This window comes from Mesoplodon bidens (assembly GCF_964165515.1).
Source record: "Mesoplodon bidens genome assembly, chromosome: 11".
NCBI lineage: Eukaryota > Metazoa > Chordata > Mammalia > Artiodactyla > Ziphiidae > Mesoplodon > Mesoplodon bidens.
In genome coordinates this window covers 33,031,865-33,050,007 of record NC_138167.1, presented here as the reverse complement: position 1 = coordinate 33,050,007, position 18,143 = coordinate 33,031,865, and the positions used below count along the sequence as shown (strand labels likewise).

Sequence of the window (18,143 nt, the reverse complement as noted above, 5' to 3'; positions counted from 1 at the left end):
ACTCTGATGATCATTGTGCTACCCATGAAGAAAGAGAGGCTCAGAGAGCTTAAAATGAATTGCCTACGACAGCTAATAAGTGGCAGTAAACAGGATTTATATTTAAGCTAACTACAAATATTATAGTTCAGTTGGAAATTGATAAATGAAAGATTTGTACACACAAAAGGAAAAAACATGACTTGGTTCTCATTAGATTCAGGCTAAAAAAAAGGGTTATCACTAGATGGTTCAGATTTTAGGCCTTGAGGTTCACACAAGATAAATGACTGGCTTGTTCGTGTGTGATGTGTGTGGGGTGTGTGTGTATAGTTTATATTAAATACTGTGAAAAGGTTGTTCAGAGCAGAATGGAATTGTGGCTGAAGCACTCATGGAACCTAATAATAGCTAACTTGGGTAAAGTACAGGATACGTACAGGTAAACGAGTAATGAGGGGAAATTTAAATATGAATTATTAGGTCAGAAAGTGTTTCATCTATTTTGTTATTGCCTATAACTATGCCTGTCTTTTCTAAGACACTAAATAACTTTTGGTGAATATAGGAAAGAATGGTGAAGAAATGTTGAGATTTATTACCTGGAAGAAAGGACCTATTTAAATTCTTTTTTCCCCTAGAAAACTAGAGCAATAACAGATTTAGACTGAATTTTCCTTGTCTCTTAACTGGGCTTTCTCTCTCTCTCTCTCTCTTTTTAAAAAAAAATTATTTTTTTAATTTTTAGGAAGGCCAGCTCCAATTCGAATGAAGGAGATAAAAACATGGATACTGAAACACATGATTCGGTATCTCCGATTGCTGTGTGTGTATGTTTTAGGGAACAATAAAATAGCTGCAGGAATATTAATTCCACAAATGCTGAATACAGAGAGTAATCATTTAGCTATTCCAGATAAAAGGAATAAGCCCTGAATACAATCATCGGTCATCGGCCTTTGGTCTTACTATGGTCCTTCTTGCTTTAGGGGGCTGGCTCTTCAATGCACGTTGGGAGTGCCCAGAAGAGGCTCAGCTGCCTTCAGAGGATGAGGCGACCATCACTCTCATGGATTAGTGCTAGGAAGCCTCTACTAGGCCTCTGCCAAGAACATCAACTCATCCGCAATGCGCCTGCCCAGACCGCAGCAGCCTAGCTCTGCAGACACCCCACAACAGCCAAAAACAACTGTAAGAGAAAATTCGAATCTGCTGTTGAAACCTAATCCACCGTACTCCAAAGGATTTACTCAACACAGCTGCCTCGCCAGACTACAAATCCCAGCATTCAGGCCTCCCATGGAGCCAATGAGGAAGCTACAAGTTCCTTCAGCCAATCATATCTTGACCCAGTGTAACATATGGACTGAATTCTGGGATTTGTGGTTTTCACGTGGCAACATTACACCATCGTGGTTAAAGCAATGCAGGCCACGCGTCTGATTCAGAACGAAAGCTCCTTCTAATAACTCTTCTGTTGGCCCCGAGTCTAACCTGTTAATTAGCTTTACTTCTAGGCCTTATGCGCCTTAAAAATCGTAATCTTTTCCTCTTACTGTCGTACAGGAAAAACAAGTTATTTTCGGATGAAGATATCCTCGTTCCAGTGGTTCCCCAATACTTTAACCGCCGCTTTCAAGTCTCGCGACAACAGCCCCTTTTGGCCGTTGTCATGCCTCCTGAAGGGCGGGTCACGCGAAGATTGATACAGGCTTTAGCCAACAGGATTGTCCTTTACTAGCGTCTCCGCAGCGTGCGTGGGGAGACTTCCTTGAACCCTGACCTCAGCTTTCCGTAAAGTCCCGCGTTTGCCGCGCCCTCCCCCGGAGCGAAGGAGGCGGGTTTTGGCCTCTTGCCTTAGGGAGCGAGTGCGGAGGGAGTGGGAGTGGGACGGCCCCGAGTGGAAGTGTCTGCCTCTCCGGAGAGAGCCTGCTGTACTCCTCGCTGCTCATGAGTTCGTTTTCCGGTGAGCAGCGCCGTCGTTAGCCCGGCCCCATAGCCTCTGCTTCCCCCGGGACAGGCCCACGCCTCGCCGGGGAGGGGGCAGCCCGTCGAGGCGCCTCCCTTGTCAGCGTCTGCGTCGCGCTGCGACCCTGGAAGCGGGAGCCGCGGCGAGCGAGAGGAGGAGCCCCAACGGCGGCGGCGGCGGCGGGCAGCAGCACGAGCAGCGCCGGCGGGCGGGATCGAGGCCGGCAACATGGCGAGCGCCTCGTACCACATTTCCAATTTGCTGGAAAAAATGACATCCAGCGACAAGGACTTCAGGTGAGGCCGAAATCCGACCCTCAGCTCCCCTCGGGGTCCCCCATCCGCGGCCCTGGCCCTCACACAGGCCTTGCCCCACCCCTTTGGCCTTAACTGGTTGCTCGGCTTTGCGGAGGTCTCCAGGCCACCCTCCGCTCCCCGATTCCGGCAGGTCCCTTTCCTCGCCCACCTTCTAACCCCCTTCCCCCATTCTTTCCTCTAGGCCGTTGCCCGTCTCCGGTCCTAGGCCTCTTCTGCGTCCCCCACCGCATGCTCTGCCCTCCCAGGACGTGACTTTCGCGTCCCAGGTAGCGTGAAGGGGCGAGATCACGCACCATTGTGGGCAACGGAGTCGCTCTAGGCTTGGAGACCCGGAGGCCAGGCCTACCCGCCGGCCTGCCCGAGGCGCTAGGCCGCCCTGCTCCCGGGGCCAGAGCTGCTGCTGCTGCCCACTCGGGGTCCCAGCTGCCGCCTCCTTTCCCGCAGACGTGAGCGGGCCTAGGTGTATTCAGCTCGAACGATTTGCTTTCTTTTCCAGCCCTTCGGGGATTGGGCTATAAACTTTTTCTTTGGATTATCCCTTTCGTCAAGGTGGGAAGAAGGTGGAGGGGGAGCCAGGAGGGTGGAAACTTGACTCGTAGGCTTTTCCCGCCAGCATTTCTTGTCATTTTCCCTCGTCAGGCAAAAACCCAAGCAGGATCTCGGGGTTTCAGTCTCATTTCCTTATATCCAAAATTACTGCCAGAAAGGTGAATTGCTGAACCTGAAACAAAAAGGTGCAACAAGCAAATGGGTCTTACTGAAAGGGGTTTTCTAATATGGGGATGGTGAATGTGAAGGTTTGTTATAAAGTTCTGTTCCAGGAGACTTGTACGGTTGGTTCCAAACCTTGGCCACATGCATATTGAAGAATTGTTATATGTTCACGGGTAATCTTGGTTTCTCTCCCTCTTTTTTTTTTTTTTTTTGCACTACGGTAATTGTTAAATTCCTTCCTTCCCGCCTTCTATCCTATCACAAAATCAGTCAACTCCCGATCTAATTAGCTTTTTAAGGCTTTGATACTTGTTTTGTTCTCTAGTGGTTTTATTTTCTGTGCATTTTAAAGGGAAGAACAAATAGTCTTCAATTTAAATTGTGGCTGACGGGCTTATTTGTCTTTTTTTTTGTATGAACGGTACGTTTTAACACCCGAAAACACGCCCAAACCTTATGTACTGGGGAAACATTTTTTGATTTGTGAAAGGAGAACCAAGAAAAATGTAATAATCTGTTCCTAATTAAGTTAATATGCTGGCATATTAAAATGGCCAATGAAATACATTTTGGTTCTGTGACTTCATAGCCAGAAATGATTCTCAGAAAGTTTTGCTATCTAGGGAGATTTTAAGTATTGTATTCAAAAGTTTTAAAATCAGTTTGCTAATAATAAAGGTTCGAGTGTTCGTTTTTGGAAGAGACGTGTTTATTTTGGGCATTAATATTTTTAGATTTGTGAGTTCTAGGGTCAAAATGAAGATTAAAATAAATAAAAGGTTTTGTTTGTTTTTTAAGGGATTAGAATGCTGTTTACTTCCCTTTGGAACTTTGCTTGCTCCCAATGCAAGCCATTAAAATTCAAATAAACATTTGAATGGAACATACATAAAAAACTTTAAGTAGTGTAGAATGTGTGGTGTGATTTTACCCCCTCCCATTTCTGTCAGTTTGGCTCATTCTGTAAAAGTACTGAGTTTCATTATGATTGTGTTCAGTTTTAGTCTAAAGATAGGACTTTCCCTATAATAGTACAGTTTTGTTCCACTAGTCAGACTTGTGTATGGATAATATGTTTAGAATAAAGAAGTCAAGTCATGTGATAATACTGCATATGTGATTATTGACTGAAGCTTCCTTTCTTAAATTTCTTCTAAAGGAAAGGTAATACATACATGCTTGAGGAGTTTTTTGTTTTTTCTAATTATATGGAAGAGTAATGCTCTGATGTTAAGGTATACTAGTGTTGAACTTGATAAGGATTATCTACCAATTTGGGCTTGAATAAGTTAAAACATTGCTTGGAGGATTACTCCTAAAAATGTGATACTGATAATATTTTTAATAGTTGGTGAATATTATAGAAGATATGCCTAAGAACAGTAAGTGACTTCCAGTAATTTGTCATTAAGATATTTTTAACAACTAAGTTTTTAAGACTCAATACGCTCAGACCATTCAGTAATAGACAAGTCTTGGGAACCAAAGAACTATATGTATTAAATTACTGACATTTAAGATATTAATTAAAATAGCGTTTGCAGTCAAGTGTTTTGAAGATTTTTCCGTATTTGAATACGTGTTCTATTTTTAAATGATGCTTTCTAATTTCTCATTAGAAATTTATTTACTTGTTTATTTTGCTCTAAATATCATAGTTATTGTTACATGTTTTAAAATACCTAGTGCTAGAAGGATCTTGAGGACAAGATTAATTAACATTATAGAAGATCTAACATGTGCAGACCACTCTACCTTGTGCTAAGGGGAGAAGATAGTACATCTAAAAGGAAGAAAAAAACATTTTTCTCATGGTGGAATCCAAAGGGAATATGACCTACCAGTTACAGATATGGGTTCTAGTCCTGTAGGATTCTTTGCTGTGAACTATCTGATATCTTGGGCAGGCTACTTAGTTTGGGATTAAATTCACTTTTGAGAGACTTGTACATGGGTGATTACAAAAGGTCCCTTATAGGCCCAAATTTTCAGGTGTCTGAATAACTAAATAGTTTTTTTAATGTAAAGAAGGGAAAGAAATGGATGCAGACTTCAAAATTTTGGAATGTCAACGTTTTTTTAAATTTTTTTTTTTTTGGTAAGACTTAAATTATAGGCTCAATTTATTGGGGGGAAAACCTAGTGTCCTTTTTTCTTTCATGTTTTAGTGTTCTGCGTTCTTCGAAGGTAGGATACTATGGTTTAGTGGCAGTAAGTAGTGATTCTGTAGATAACAGAATGAAAACTTTAATGTGTATAAACAAAGTGAATGCGCACCTATAAATATTAATACTGAATATTCAGTGGGTTGAGGTAACTAATAAGGTTCTGCCTTTATTTTCATATGCTTCATCACCAGCTTTTATTTTCATATGCTTCATCACCAGCTGAATTCCAGTATTCCAAGGAATCAAGAGCTAAAAAAAAAACTTTTACCATTCTTTTATTTCTCTGTACATAATTGTTAATGCTTACTGTGGACTTTATACACTTGATCCTTACAACTTTAGTAAAGTGGATACTAGCAATCTCTGTTTCAGCTGAGGAAACTTCAATCTGGTGATGCTGAGTGCTTGCCCAAGGCCAGTTAAACAGTAGTAGATCAGGGATTTCCAGATACCCCCAGAGCATGAACTCTCAACTACCATATTCTACTTTTGCAAGATTTTGACTAGGGGACATTAAGAGTAAGACCTTACATTTCAGTTCCCTCTAAGTTAGGCTTAGGGAGTATTTTGTGCTAGAAGATTAAATAATTCACTGAGAGGGACTACAAAAAGTTGAAGATAGGGCTTGCCTTCAGCATTCTCTGCACGCTTGTTGAGTGGTTAAGGCATTTGTAAAAACATAAATAACCCAGGGCAGTATGTAGTGTTCAGGCTTAAGTGTCAGAGAAGATGAAAGCAAGGAGATTCATTCATGTTCAAGGAGTGATCTGAGCTAGGTCTTGAAGTTCTAGGTAGGTGTGAAAGCACACAATACAAACACCACTCTCAGGGGTGGGGATAGGAACGGGTAGGGACCTTGTCTTACTGAACTGAATCCTTCACTTTATTTAGTGCCTTGGCCATGTGGGTTCTCAATAGATAACTTGTTTTAGTTGAATTTGATTTTAATTCCAGAGTTAAAAAAGCATGTAAGGATTGGGGAAGTTTAAGAAGTCATTGTAAAATCTACCAATCTATTTTTTTAAAATACCATTTGATACAATCTTAAAATAATTCACTGCATTGTAGAATTTCCTAGCTTGATTATGGTTTATGTCACCAAATATATTTATGTGTTTTGACTATTGGAAGGCATTTCCCCTTGGAAACTGTTTATAATGCTAATAAAAATCTCGGGCCTGTTACAGAGTCAGTTTTCAGAGTTGGAAGGGAGCTTAGAGATCCTATAACATAGCTGAAAGTACTGTGTGGGCATTTACAGTAATGTAACAGGAAAGACTACATTATCTGGACTGCTTGTGCTTGAAGAAAAGTAAGTTTAATCAGAAGAAATAGATTTGTATAGATTAAGAAGGTGATTTCTGAGCATTTTCTAAGTTCTTTGTGCATTGATGGATGGCATTAAGTTACACGATTTCACTTGTGATTTGGTGGGGAGGGATACAGGTATAGTACTGCTAACACTCATTATCAGCAATGATGAGGGCTCACTACTGAAAAAGAGGAGAAAGGGACCTCACTGAGGAAACTGTGAAGAAGAAAGATGACTAAACATTAGTTTTATTTACGTGAACAATATTAAGACTGTCCCAAGTTAATTCATAACTCTAGGAGAATAAATGAGAAAAAGCGAGACAGCAGTGGGGTGTGTACAAGATACATGAAGGATAATTGGTTCACTGGGTGATGCAGTTGGCCGATAGCATTTCGATTTCTGTTGGAAACAAGGGTAAAATTGTGTTTATATGTTAGGGGAAGGGTTTTGGAAACCACTCATTGTGCAGTACAAAGTATCTGTTTCTACCATTATTTTTGCTTCTCTAATTGGATTTACTAAAGATGAATAAGTTCTCCCCTCAGTGGACTTTCAGTTGCCAAGTGTGTGTGTTGCAGTCTGACTGTCTTGCTCATAACTTTGCAGAGCCTGGCACAGTTTCTAATGATGGTACCCCCAAAATACTTGAATAAATGAATGAGATGGCACTGCCTGTAGGTTAATCCACCTGGGACTCCCATAGAAGTCTGAAAGTTAACATCTTAACTTCCTCCTCTCCCACCTTAAATCTTTTTTATTCTTATTTTGTTGTGTTATATTACCATCCACCAATGTCCCAGTTGGAAAGCTTGATGTCACCCTTTCCTCTTTACCTTAGTTCCCTGATGAGTATTTCTCAAATAAGTCTATCTCAGGCCTCTTTTTAATCCAATCTTTTGGTAATTCTTCCATTAGAATTTTCTCCCTAAATATCACAGCTGATCACTGCCTTCTGCACTAATTCCCATAGACTATGAGATAAACTCTAAACTTAGAGGTTGCCCGCCTAGGCTTACTGAAATTACTCTCCCTCAAATCCCTAATAATCTCCAGGTAACTAATTTAGTGGGTGTTTTCTTTGCTCTTTTATTTGATATGTAATGATATGTAATGTAAGCACTGTTTACCACTTTTTTCTTCTTGATATTCTCTTATATGTATAGATGTCCCTCACACAGGTTTGGTTTGTTACCATTTAGCGAGGGAGAACACATACTATGGGATATCTCAGTAAGAGGGTGTTAGAACCTATTTGGGTAATTTTGGGAAGGAAGCAGAGGTTTGCTTTAGATTGGATGTTGTCAGAAAGGGGCAATTCTTTTTAAATTTTTTTATTATTACTTTTTATACAGCACATTCTTATTAGTCATCAATTTTATACACATCAGTGTATACATGTCAATCCCAGTCACCCAATTCAGCACACCACCAGCCCCACCCCCCCGGGACTTTCCCCCCCTTAGTGTCCATACGTTTGTTCTCTACATCTGTGTCTCAACTTCTGCCCTGCAAACTGGTTCATCGGTACCATTTTTCTAGGTTCCACATACATGCGTTAACATACGATATTTGTTTTTCTCTTTCTGACTTACTTCCCTCTGTATGACAGTCTCTAGGTCCATCCACTTCTCAACAAATGACTCAGTTTCGTTCCTTTTTATGGCTAGGTAATATTCCATTGTGTATATTTACCACATCTTTATCCATTCATCTGTCGATGGGCATTTAGGTTGCTTCCATGACCTGGCTATTGTAAATAGTGCTGCAGTGGACATTGAGGTGCATGTCTCTTTTTGAATTATGGTTTTCTCTGGGTATATGCCCAGTAGTGGTATTGCTGGATCATATGGTAATTCTATTTTTACTTTTTAAAAGAACCTCTGTACTGTTCTCCATAGTGGCTGTATCAATTTACATTCCCACCAACAGTGCAAGAGGGTTCTCTTTTCTCCACACCTTTTCCAGCATTTGTTGTTTGTAGATTTTCTGATGATGCCCATTCTAACTGGTGTGAGGTGGTACCTCATTGTAGTTTTGATTTGCATTTCTCTAATAATTAGTGATGTTGAGCAGCTTTTCATGTGCTTCTTGGCCATCTGTATGTCTTCTTTGGAGAAATGTCTATTTAGGTCTTCTCCCCATTTTTGGATTGGGTTGTTTGGTTTTATATTTTGGAGATTAATCCTTTGTCCGTTGTTTCGTTTGCAAATATTTTCTCCCATTCTGAGGGTTGTCTTTTCATCTTGTTTGTAGTTTCCTTTGCTGTGCAAAAACTTTTAAGTTTCATTAGGTCCCATTTGTTTATTTTTGTTTTTATTTCCATTACTCTAGGAGGTGGATCAAAAAGATCTTGCTGTGATTTATGTCAAAGAGTGTTCTTCCTATGTTTTTCTCTAAGAGTTTTGTAGTGTCTGGTCTTACATTTAGGTCTCTAATCCATTTTGAGTTTATTTTTGTGTATGGTGTTAGGGAGTGTTCTAATTTCATTCATTTACATGTAGCTGTCCAGTTTTCCCAGCACCACTTATTGAAGAGACTGTCTTTTCTCCATTGTATATCCTTGCCTCCTTTGTCATAGATTAGTTGGCCATAGGTGCGTGGGTTTATCTCCGGGCTTTCTATCTTGTTCCACTGATCTATGTTTCTGTTTTTGTTCCAGTACCATATTGTCTTGATTACTGTAACTTTGTAATATAGTCTGAAGTCAGGGAGTCTGATTCCTCCAGCTCTGTTTTATTCCCTCAAGACTGCTTTGGCTATTTGGGGTCTTTTGTATCTCTATACAAATTTTAAGATTATTTGTTCTAGTTCTGTGAAAGATGCCAGTGGTAGTTTGATAGGGATTGAATTGAATCTGTAGATTGCTTTGGGTAGTATAGTCATTTTCACCATATTGATTCTTCCAATTCAAGAACATGGTATATCTTTCCATATCTTGGTATCATCTTTAATTTCTTTCATCACTGTCTTCTAGTTTTCTGCATACAGGTCTTTTGTCTCCCTAGGTAGGTTTATTCCTAGGTATTTTATTCTTTTTGTTGCAGTGGTAAATGGGAGTGTTTCCTTAATTTCTCTTTCAGATCTTTCATCATTAGTGTATAGAAATGCAAGAGATTTCTGTGCATTAATTTTGTATCCTGCAACTTTACCAAACTCATTGATTAGCTCTAGTAGTTTTCTAGTGGCATCTTTAGGATTCTCTATGTATAGTATCATATTATCTGCAAACAGTGACAGTTTTACTTCTTCTTTTCCAATTTGGATTCCTTTTATTTCTTTTTCTTCTCTGATAGCCATGGCTAGGACTTCCAAGACTATGTTGAGTAATAGTGGTGAGAGTGGATATCCTTGTCTCGTTCCTGATCTTAGAGGAAAAGCTTTTAGTTTTTCACCATTGAGAATGTTTGCTGTGGGTTTGTTATATATGGCCTTTACTATGTTGAGGTAGGTTCCCTCTATGCCCACTTTCTGGAGAGTTTTTATAAATGGGTGTTGAATTTTGTCAAAAGCTTTTTCTGCATCTTTTGAGATGATCACATGGTTTTTATTCTTCAATTTGTTAATATGGTGTATCACATTGATTTGTGTATGTTGAAGAGTCCTTGCATCCCTGGGATAAATCCCATTTGATCATGGTGTATGATCCTTTTAATGTGTTGTTGGATTCTGTTTGCTAGTATTTTGTTGAGGATTTTTTGTTGTTTTTTTTTTTGCAATACACGGGCCTCTCACTGTTGTGGCCTCTCCCGTTGCGGAGCACAGGATCCGGACGCGCAGGCTCAGTGGCCATGGCTCACGGGCCCAGCCTCTCCACTGCATGTAGGATCTTCCCGGACCGGGGCACAAACCTGTGTCCCTTGCATCGACAAGCGGACTGTCAACCACTGCGCCACCAGGGAAGCCCTTGCTGAGGATTTTTGCATCTATATTCATCAGTGATATTGGTCTGTGATTTTCTTTTTTTGTAGTATCTTTGTCTGGTTTTGTTATCAGGGTGATGGTGGCTTCATAGGATGAGTTTGGGAGTGTTCCTCCCTCTGCTATATTTTGGAAGAGTTTGAGAAGGATAGGTGTTAGCTCTTCTCTAAATGTTTGATAGAATTCACCTGTGAAGCCATCTGGTCCTGGACTTTTGTTTGTTGGAAGACTTTTAATCACAGTTTCAATTTCATTACTTGTGATTGGTCTGTTCATATTCTCTATTTCTTCCTGGTTCAGTCTTGGAAGGTTATACCTTTCTAAGAATTTGTCCATTTCTTCCCGGTTGTCCATTTTACTGGCATAGAGTTGCTTGTAGTAGTCTCTTAGGATGCTTTGTATTTCTGCTGTGTCTGTGGTAACTTCTCCTTTTTCATTTCTAATTTTATTGATTTGAGTCCTCTCCCTCTTTTTCTTGATGAGTCTGGCTAATGGTTTTTCAATTTTGTTTATCTTCTCAAAGAACCAGCTTTTAGTTTTATTGATCTTTGCTGTTGTTTTCTTTGTTTGTATTTCATTTATTTCTGCTCTGATCTTTATGATTTCTTTCCTTCTGCTAACTTTTGGTTTTGTTTGTTCTTCTTTCTCTAGTTCCTTTAGGTGTAAGGTTAGATTTTTTATTTGAGATATTTCTTGTTTCTTGAGGTAGGCTTGTATAGCTATAAACTTCCCTCTTAGAACTGCTTTTGCTGCATCCCATTTGGATCGTTGTGTTTTCATCGTCATTTGTCTCTAGGTGTTTTTTGATTTTCTCTTTGATTTCTTCAGTGATTTCTTGGTTATTTAGTAATGTATTGTTTAGCCTCCATGTGTTTGTGTTTTTTACATTTTTTCCCTGTAATTCATTTCTAATCTCATAGTGTTGTAGTCAGAACAGATGTTTGATATGATTTCAGTTTTCTTAAATTTACTGAGGCTTGATTTGTGACCCAAGATGTGATCTCTCCTGGACAATGTTCCGTGCGCACTTGAGAAGAAAGCGTAATCTGCTGTTTTTGGATGGAATGTCCTATAAATATCAATTAAATCCATCTTGTTCAATGTGTCATTAAAAGCTTGTATTTCCTTATTTATTTTCATTTTGGATGATCTGTCCATTGGTGTAAGAGAGGTGTTAAAGTGTCCCAGTATTATTGTGTTACTGTCAGTTTCCTCTTTTATAGCTGTTAGCAGTTGCCTTATGTATTGAGGTGCTCCTATGTTGGGTGCATATATATTTATAATTGTTATATTTTCTTCTTGGATTGATCCATTGATCATTATATAGTGTCCTTCCTTGTCTCTTGTAACATTCTTTAAAGTCTATTTTATCTGATATGAGTATGGCCACTCCAGCTTTCTTTTGATTTCCATTTTCATGGAATATCTTTTTCCGTCCCCTCACTTTCAGTCTGTATGTGTCCCTAGGTCTGAAGTGGGTCTCTTGTAGACAGCATATATATGGGTCTTGTTTTTGTATCCATTCAGCAAGCCTGTGTCTTTTGGTTGGAGCATTTAATCCATTCACGTTTAAGGCAGTTATCGATATGTATCTTCCTATGACCATTTTCCTAATTGTTTTGGGTTTGTTTTTGTAGGTCCTTTTCTTCTCTTGTGTTTCCCACTTAGAGAAGTTCCTTTAGCATTTGTTGTAGAGCTGGTTTGGTGGTGCTGAATTCTCTTAGCTTTTGCTTGTCTGTAAAGCTTTTGATTTCTCCATCGAATCTGAATGAGATCCTTGCCGGGTAGAGTAATCTTGGTTGTAGGTTCTTCCCTTTCATCACTTTAAGTCTATCATGCCAGTCCCTTCTGGCTTGTAGAGTTTCTGCTGAGAAATCAGCTGTTAATCTTATGGGAGTTCCCTTGTATGTTATTTGTTGTTTTTCCCTTACTGCCTTTAATAATTTTTCTTTGTCTTTAGTTTTTGCCCATTTGATTACTATGTGTCTTGGCGTGTTTCTCCTTGGGTTTATCCTGTATGGGACCTGCTGCGCTTCCTGGACTTGGGTGGTTATTTCCTTTCCCATGTTAGGGAAGTTTTCAACTATAATCTCTTCAAATATTTTCTCTGGTCCTTTCTCTCTCTCTTCTCCTTCTGGGACCCCTATAACGCGAATGTTGTTGCATTTAATGTTGTCCCAGAGGTCTCTTAGGTTGTCTTCATTTCTTTTCATTCTTTTTTCTTTATTCTGTTCTGCAGCAGTGAATTCCACCATTCTGTCTTCCAGGTCACTTATCCGTTCTTCTGCCTCAGTTATTCTGCTATTGATTCCTTCTAGTGTAGTTTTCACTTCAGTTATTGTATTGTTCATCTCTGTTTGTTTGTTCTTTAATTCTTCTAGGTCTTTGTTAAACATTTCTTGCATCTTCTCGATCTTTGCCTCCATTCCTTTTCCGAAGTCCTGGATCATCTTCACTATCATTATTCTGAATTCTTTTTCTGGAAGGTTGCCTGTCTCCACTTCATTTAGTTGTTTTTCTGGGTTTTTTTCTTGTTCCTTCATCTGGTACATAGCCCTCTGCCTTTTCATCTCGTCTGTCTTTCTGTGAATGTCAGAAAGGGGCAATTTTGTCATTAGACATCTTAATAAATGTTATAAGGAGGGCATAGTAAAGCAGAGGAAAAGCTATAATTGGTAAAGAAGTAGCAGTCACTCATTTAGTTAGGAGGATGTTTGGTATTTTATGTTGCTAAGTGAACTTACCTGAAATGGATGTTCTGTGTGTTTATGCCCAGGAAAAAAATATGCTTTCCCTGAAAGCATCAGATCTGTTTGGGTTATTCATTTGGATGTTATCATTTAAGTTTAGGTATGAGCCTCAGAACAGTTCCTGGACTGTAGGGGCTGCTGGGTCACCCCCACCCCCTTGCCAGTCCTTACTTTTGGCCAAGGGCAGACAAAGTTGGTCTACAGGGCACTAAGTCACGTTGTTGATGTCTTCACTTTGGCTGCGATTTTGCTGATTAGGATCAGAGGAGTGGCCATTCAGTATAGTCTGTAGTTGAACCAGGCTTGTTAAATCTCTCTTCCTGTGTTGTAAGATGAGTGGTTGAACCGTCTAATGTGTGACAGTGGTTATTCAATAACACTAAGACTGGACAGGACGTATACCGACTATAACACCCAAGTCCTGTGGTTTCCCTTCTACTTCTTTGTCCTTTTCCTAACTCATCCTTCACCATCCCCATATCTAATCCATTTCAAAGACCTATAAACTTTAATCATGTAAATCTCAAATAGGGTTTGTTCTCATTATATTATTCGCAGTAGTTACTTATCTAACATGTATTTTTTCTGGAAGACACATCATGGCCTTCTTGTATTTAGGAACACTAGGTAGCACTTCAACACCATGCTTGGGGGTCATTTTAAACAGCAAAATTACCAACAGAAAGCACAAACATGCAAAAAAACAAAACAAAAAAACATGTGGCACCAGATAGACTGAGAAGAGGATGCTTGTTTACAGTATGAGAGCTGAAATAGGCAGAGTGTCACCTGGTGCAGTGTGAGCTGGGAGTGTGTGCAGAATGTGTGCTTTGGGTGATTCAAATATTTCCTGGTTCTTCACATGTCTGCAAATGTCATGAAAGCGCTGGAGAATTGATTTGGGGGTAACAACAAATTTTACTCTGCTAATAATGAGAATTGACTGTGTGTCCATTTTTTCCGTCTCCATTTACTGTCATGACCCTAATTCTGGCTACCATCATCTCTCACTTAGACTGCTGCCATAGCTCTCCTAACTGTTCTCTATCCAGTCTGCTAAATGAAGTTTGGTTCTCTCAGACTGTTTTCCACAGTGTAGATGGAGTAATACTTCTGAAATGTAAATCTGATCATTCCATTTACTCCCCATCTCTACCTCAGATGAGTAGCTTTCCATCACTTTTATTTTATTATTATTTTTTAATTTTAAAAAGTTGTCTGGCCACGCTGCACAGCATGTGGGATCTTAGTTCCCGGACCAGGGATCGAACCTGTTCCACCTGCATTGGAAGCGTGGAGTGTTAACCACTGGACTGCCAGGGAAGTCCCTCCCATCACTTTTATTTATTTATTTTAAAACATCTTTATTGGAGTATAACTGCTTTACATTCTTATGTTAGTTTCTGCTGTATAACAAAGTGAATCAGCCATACATATACATATATCCCCTTATCCCCTCCCTCTTGCGTCTCCCTATCCCACCCCTCTAGGTGGTCACAAAGCACCGAGCTGATCTCCCTGTGCTATGTGTCTGCTTCCCACTAGCTATCTATTTTACGTTTGGTAGTGTATATATGTCCATGCCACTCTCTCACTTTGTCCCAGCTTACCCTTCCCCCTCCCCGTGTCCTCAAGTCCATTCTCTACGGCTGCGTCTTTATTCCTGCCCTGCCCCTAGGTTCTTCAGAACCATCCTCCCATCACTTTTAGAATAAAGACCAGAATCCTAGTAAGATTTTCAAATCTCTTTAATCTTTTGGCCCCTGCCTACTTGGCCATAACCTCTCCACTCCCCACACACAGTTCCTTTTCATGCTTAGGATCTCAGTCTTCCCTGATACACAACTTTCATTCCAGTCTAGGTCATGTTACTTTGTTATCCCATTATCTTTTCTTTGTGCCACATTCCTTTCCTTCATAGCATTTATCTCAGTTCATAACTACATGTGTAAGTACTCATATATGTAGTTTAAAAAAAATCAATATGCCTCTATTCAACTGTTATGTAAGTTCCAAGATAGCAGGAAGCAACTGTGTTTGCTTTTGCCAGCCCTAGTATCTGTAGTACCTAGCACAGTACCTGACACATAAAAGGTTCTCAGTACATAGTGAATGAGTATATATAACCTTTCCCATCTTGACCTCAGCCTACATTTCCATCTTCCTGTTAGGTTTCTATTTCGCTCTGCCTCAGACACACTGAATTGCTTCACTCTGAGGTATTATGCCGCTCACCACCACCACCACCACCACCATGCACACAAATACATTTAAAATCCCGAACCAGCTTTCCCCATGCAAGCCCTGGTAATCCTTTGAGATCCAAACTAACTATCGGTTCTTTGGTGTGATCATTGCCAAACACCCTTGAGTGTTTTAGAAAATGTGTGTGAGATTTTTCCATTTACCTGTCTGCTGTGTTAGATGAGTAAGTTAAGAGGAGGGGACTGAGTATAAATTTATCATCTCAGCCCTTAGCCCCATACCTAAAGCAGTAAATGCCTAAGAGACGTTTTACAAATTGACTTTTGAATCTTCCATAGACAGCTTTCAAACTGGTCAAACAACTTCCTTATAAGATTTATAGTGCAAACCTTTTAACACATGAACAGAAGGAACTTTCTGGTTTCAGGGTCACAATTAAAAAGTAGTCCTTCTTAAAACCTCATACTATCTCAGTCCAGGTTTTCTGAGTTTTAAAAATATTATCTATTGCTAATTTTGCCGGTACTCATTTCAACTTTTAAAAAATGTTTAACCGTTAATTATTGATTTTTGAAAATCAGTAGACTTGTTTATTAGAGTATAAGCTCTCCGAGGCTAGGAGTCAAGACTTAGGTCTTATCTGTTCTTTGCTTATAGTCCAGCCTTCGTAACATCATAACAGGCAGTGAATAAATAAATGGTAAATAAAGGAAGGAATCTGTGTAGCAGTATAGTTACTTCAGAACTATAAAGTAACTTTTTTTTTATTGGGATTACATGCTTTTTTACTTAAATTGATGATCACTATGTTTTCTCTTCAACCAGCTGATTAACATTTCAGGGGTTCTTAGAGGTCCTAACTGGTATGGTTGTTTAATGGATTTTATCTAAGTAAAATAGTTAAGGTGGTTTTCATGCTTTGTGTGTAGATATGCCTGCATTAGTGTTCTATTCAGTTTGTTCTTTTAACTTTCTGGAATATTGTGTGGTTTTAATTTCATTTTGTCATCATATAAAATGGGGAGGGGCTTCCAATTAGGAGAGTGGTGTTAATTTTTAAAAGGCCCATGCTTAATTTACCTTGTATTATCCCAATTTGAACATATGCTTTTCTTTATAAGCAGTTTAATAAGATTTGATAAGAACTGTGCTTGCGCATAGTTTAAAACTTTGTCCTTTGGTAGTGGTTCTTAAGGAAAGGGGGCTGGATGTCAGTTGGGATAACTTTTGGAATCACCTCTTCATCGTTTTGAAAATACATTTGATCCTGGTGGTGGGAGTTGGGGTGGAGGTGAGAATTTGCATTTTGGAATTTTCCCAGTGATTTGTAATATGTAACCCCCAATCCAACACAACAGTATTACACAGGAAGGTATTCTTAATGTTAAAGACTTCCTAGATAAAATTCAAATCACATGCAATGAAAAAGTAAAGAGGAGCTTTTCTTCCCCTAAAAGCAGTGATGCAATTACAGCTGACCCCTGAACAATGGGTTTGATCTGCACGGGTCCACTTATATGGGAAATTTTTTCACTAAATATGTACTACATGTACTACACTATCTGTGGTCAGTTGAATCTGCAGATGCGGAAGTGCGGATGTGGACGGTGACTGTAAAGTTATACATGGATTTTTAGTGAGGTGGGGGGAGGGTGACCCCCTTGACCCTCACGTTGTTCAGTGGTCAACTTTATTAGAATGAAAGAGCATTCATTGAAGGTCCGGTCAGTAAATTTGAAATCAAGACTAACCCGGGGAAAATAATTTTAGCCAATGATACCTTGTTCAGGAGAGTAGATCAGGACTTAGATATGAATGATAGCATTGGCTTTGAAGATACGAATGATAGCATTGGATTTGAAAACTGTGATTTTTTTTATTAGTGCTTAAAAATTTTTAATTACCAACAAATTTTAATTTTTTGACAGGTTTATGGCTACAAATGATTTGATGACAGAACTGCAGAAAGACTCCATCAAGTTGGATGATGATAGTGAAAGGAAGGTAGTGAAAATGATCTTGAAGTTACTGGAAGATAAAAATGGAGAGGTACAGAATTTAGCTGTCAAATGGTAAGTTGTTTTTTACTTGCTTCCTACCGCCTTCACTTTCCATTAAAAAATTCAGTGTAATAACTGTTAAATTATCTTAGTCTTGTACTATGTCTTTCTGGAGTTTTTCTTTAGAATTTGTAGGTGGTTTGGTTTAGTATTTGTTCTTGGTACATGAGACACATTTCCTTATATGTAGTTTCTGTATTGGCTGGACATGTTATTTTAATTCTTATGAAATACGTGTAGGAAACTCCAGAAAGAGTAGTTCTCTTACTTGTTTGGCCAGGTTTTTTAGCTAGGTTAAAAGGCCTATCCATCTCTGTATTAGTTAAAACGCTTTCCATCTCTGTATTCTGGGGAGGAGCGGTGGTTTTAAGAACCAATGACAAGGAAGTTAAAAATAAGACTTGATAAAGGATAACAACAGTTAAAACCATAGTTTAATTAACACTGATGATACCGTAGTTACAAAGAATCTTTCCTAAAAATTGAGAATTCCAATTACCTTTGTGTGTACGGTGCACTGACAACATCTCGTTAGATGTGATATTGACAGCTGGACTCTTATTCTTAGTTAAAGGTACAGAATTTGAGTTCTTGGTAGATTGTATTAGTGCATCTATTTAATTTATGCATACCAAATATTAGAAACCCTTAAAAATTTACAAGTAAGTTATTAGTAAGTATAACTTCTGGTTTCATATAAAAATTAAATTATAGAATTTTATGTCATTTTATGTGGCATATAATATCT

General features: G+C 39.1%; 1 protein-coding gene across 1 annotated transcript in view; it reads left to right on the top strand.

Annotated features, from left to right (window-relative positions):
* Positions 1-1,859: 1,859 nt before the first annotated feature.
* Positions 1,860-18,143, top strand: part of CAND1 (cullin associated and neddylation dissociated 1) — a 43,258-nt gene continuing 26,974 nt past the window's right edge. Inside the window, exons 1-2 of the mRNA XM_081250121.1 lie at positions 1,860-2,244; positions 17,264-17,407. Of these exons, the coding sequence (XP_081106247.1) occupies positions 2,177-2,244; positions 17,264-17,407 (212 nt within the window). The 5' untranslated portion in view covers positions 1,860-2,176. The remainder of the gene's footprint in view (positions 2,245-17,263; positions 17,408-18,143) is intronic.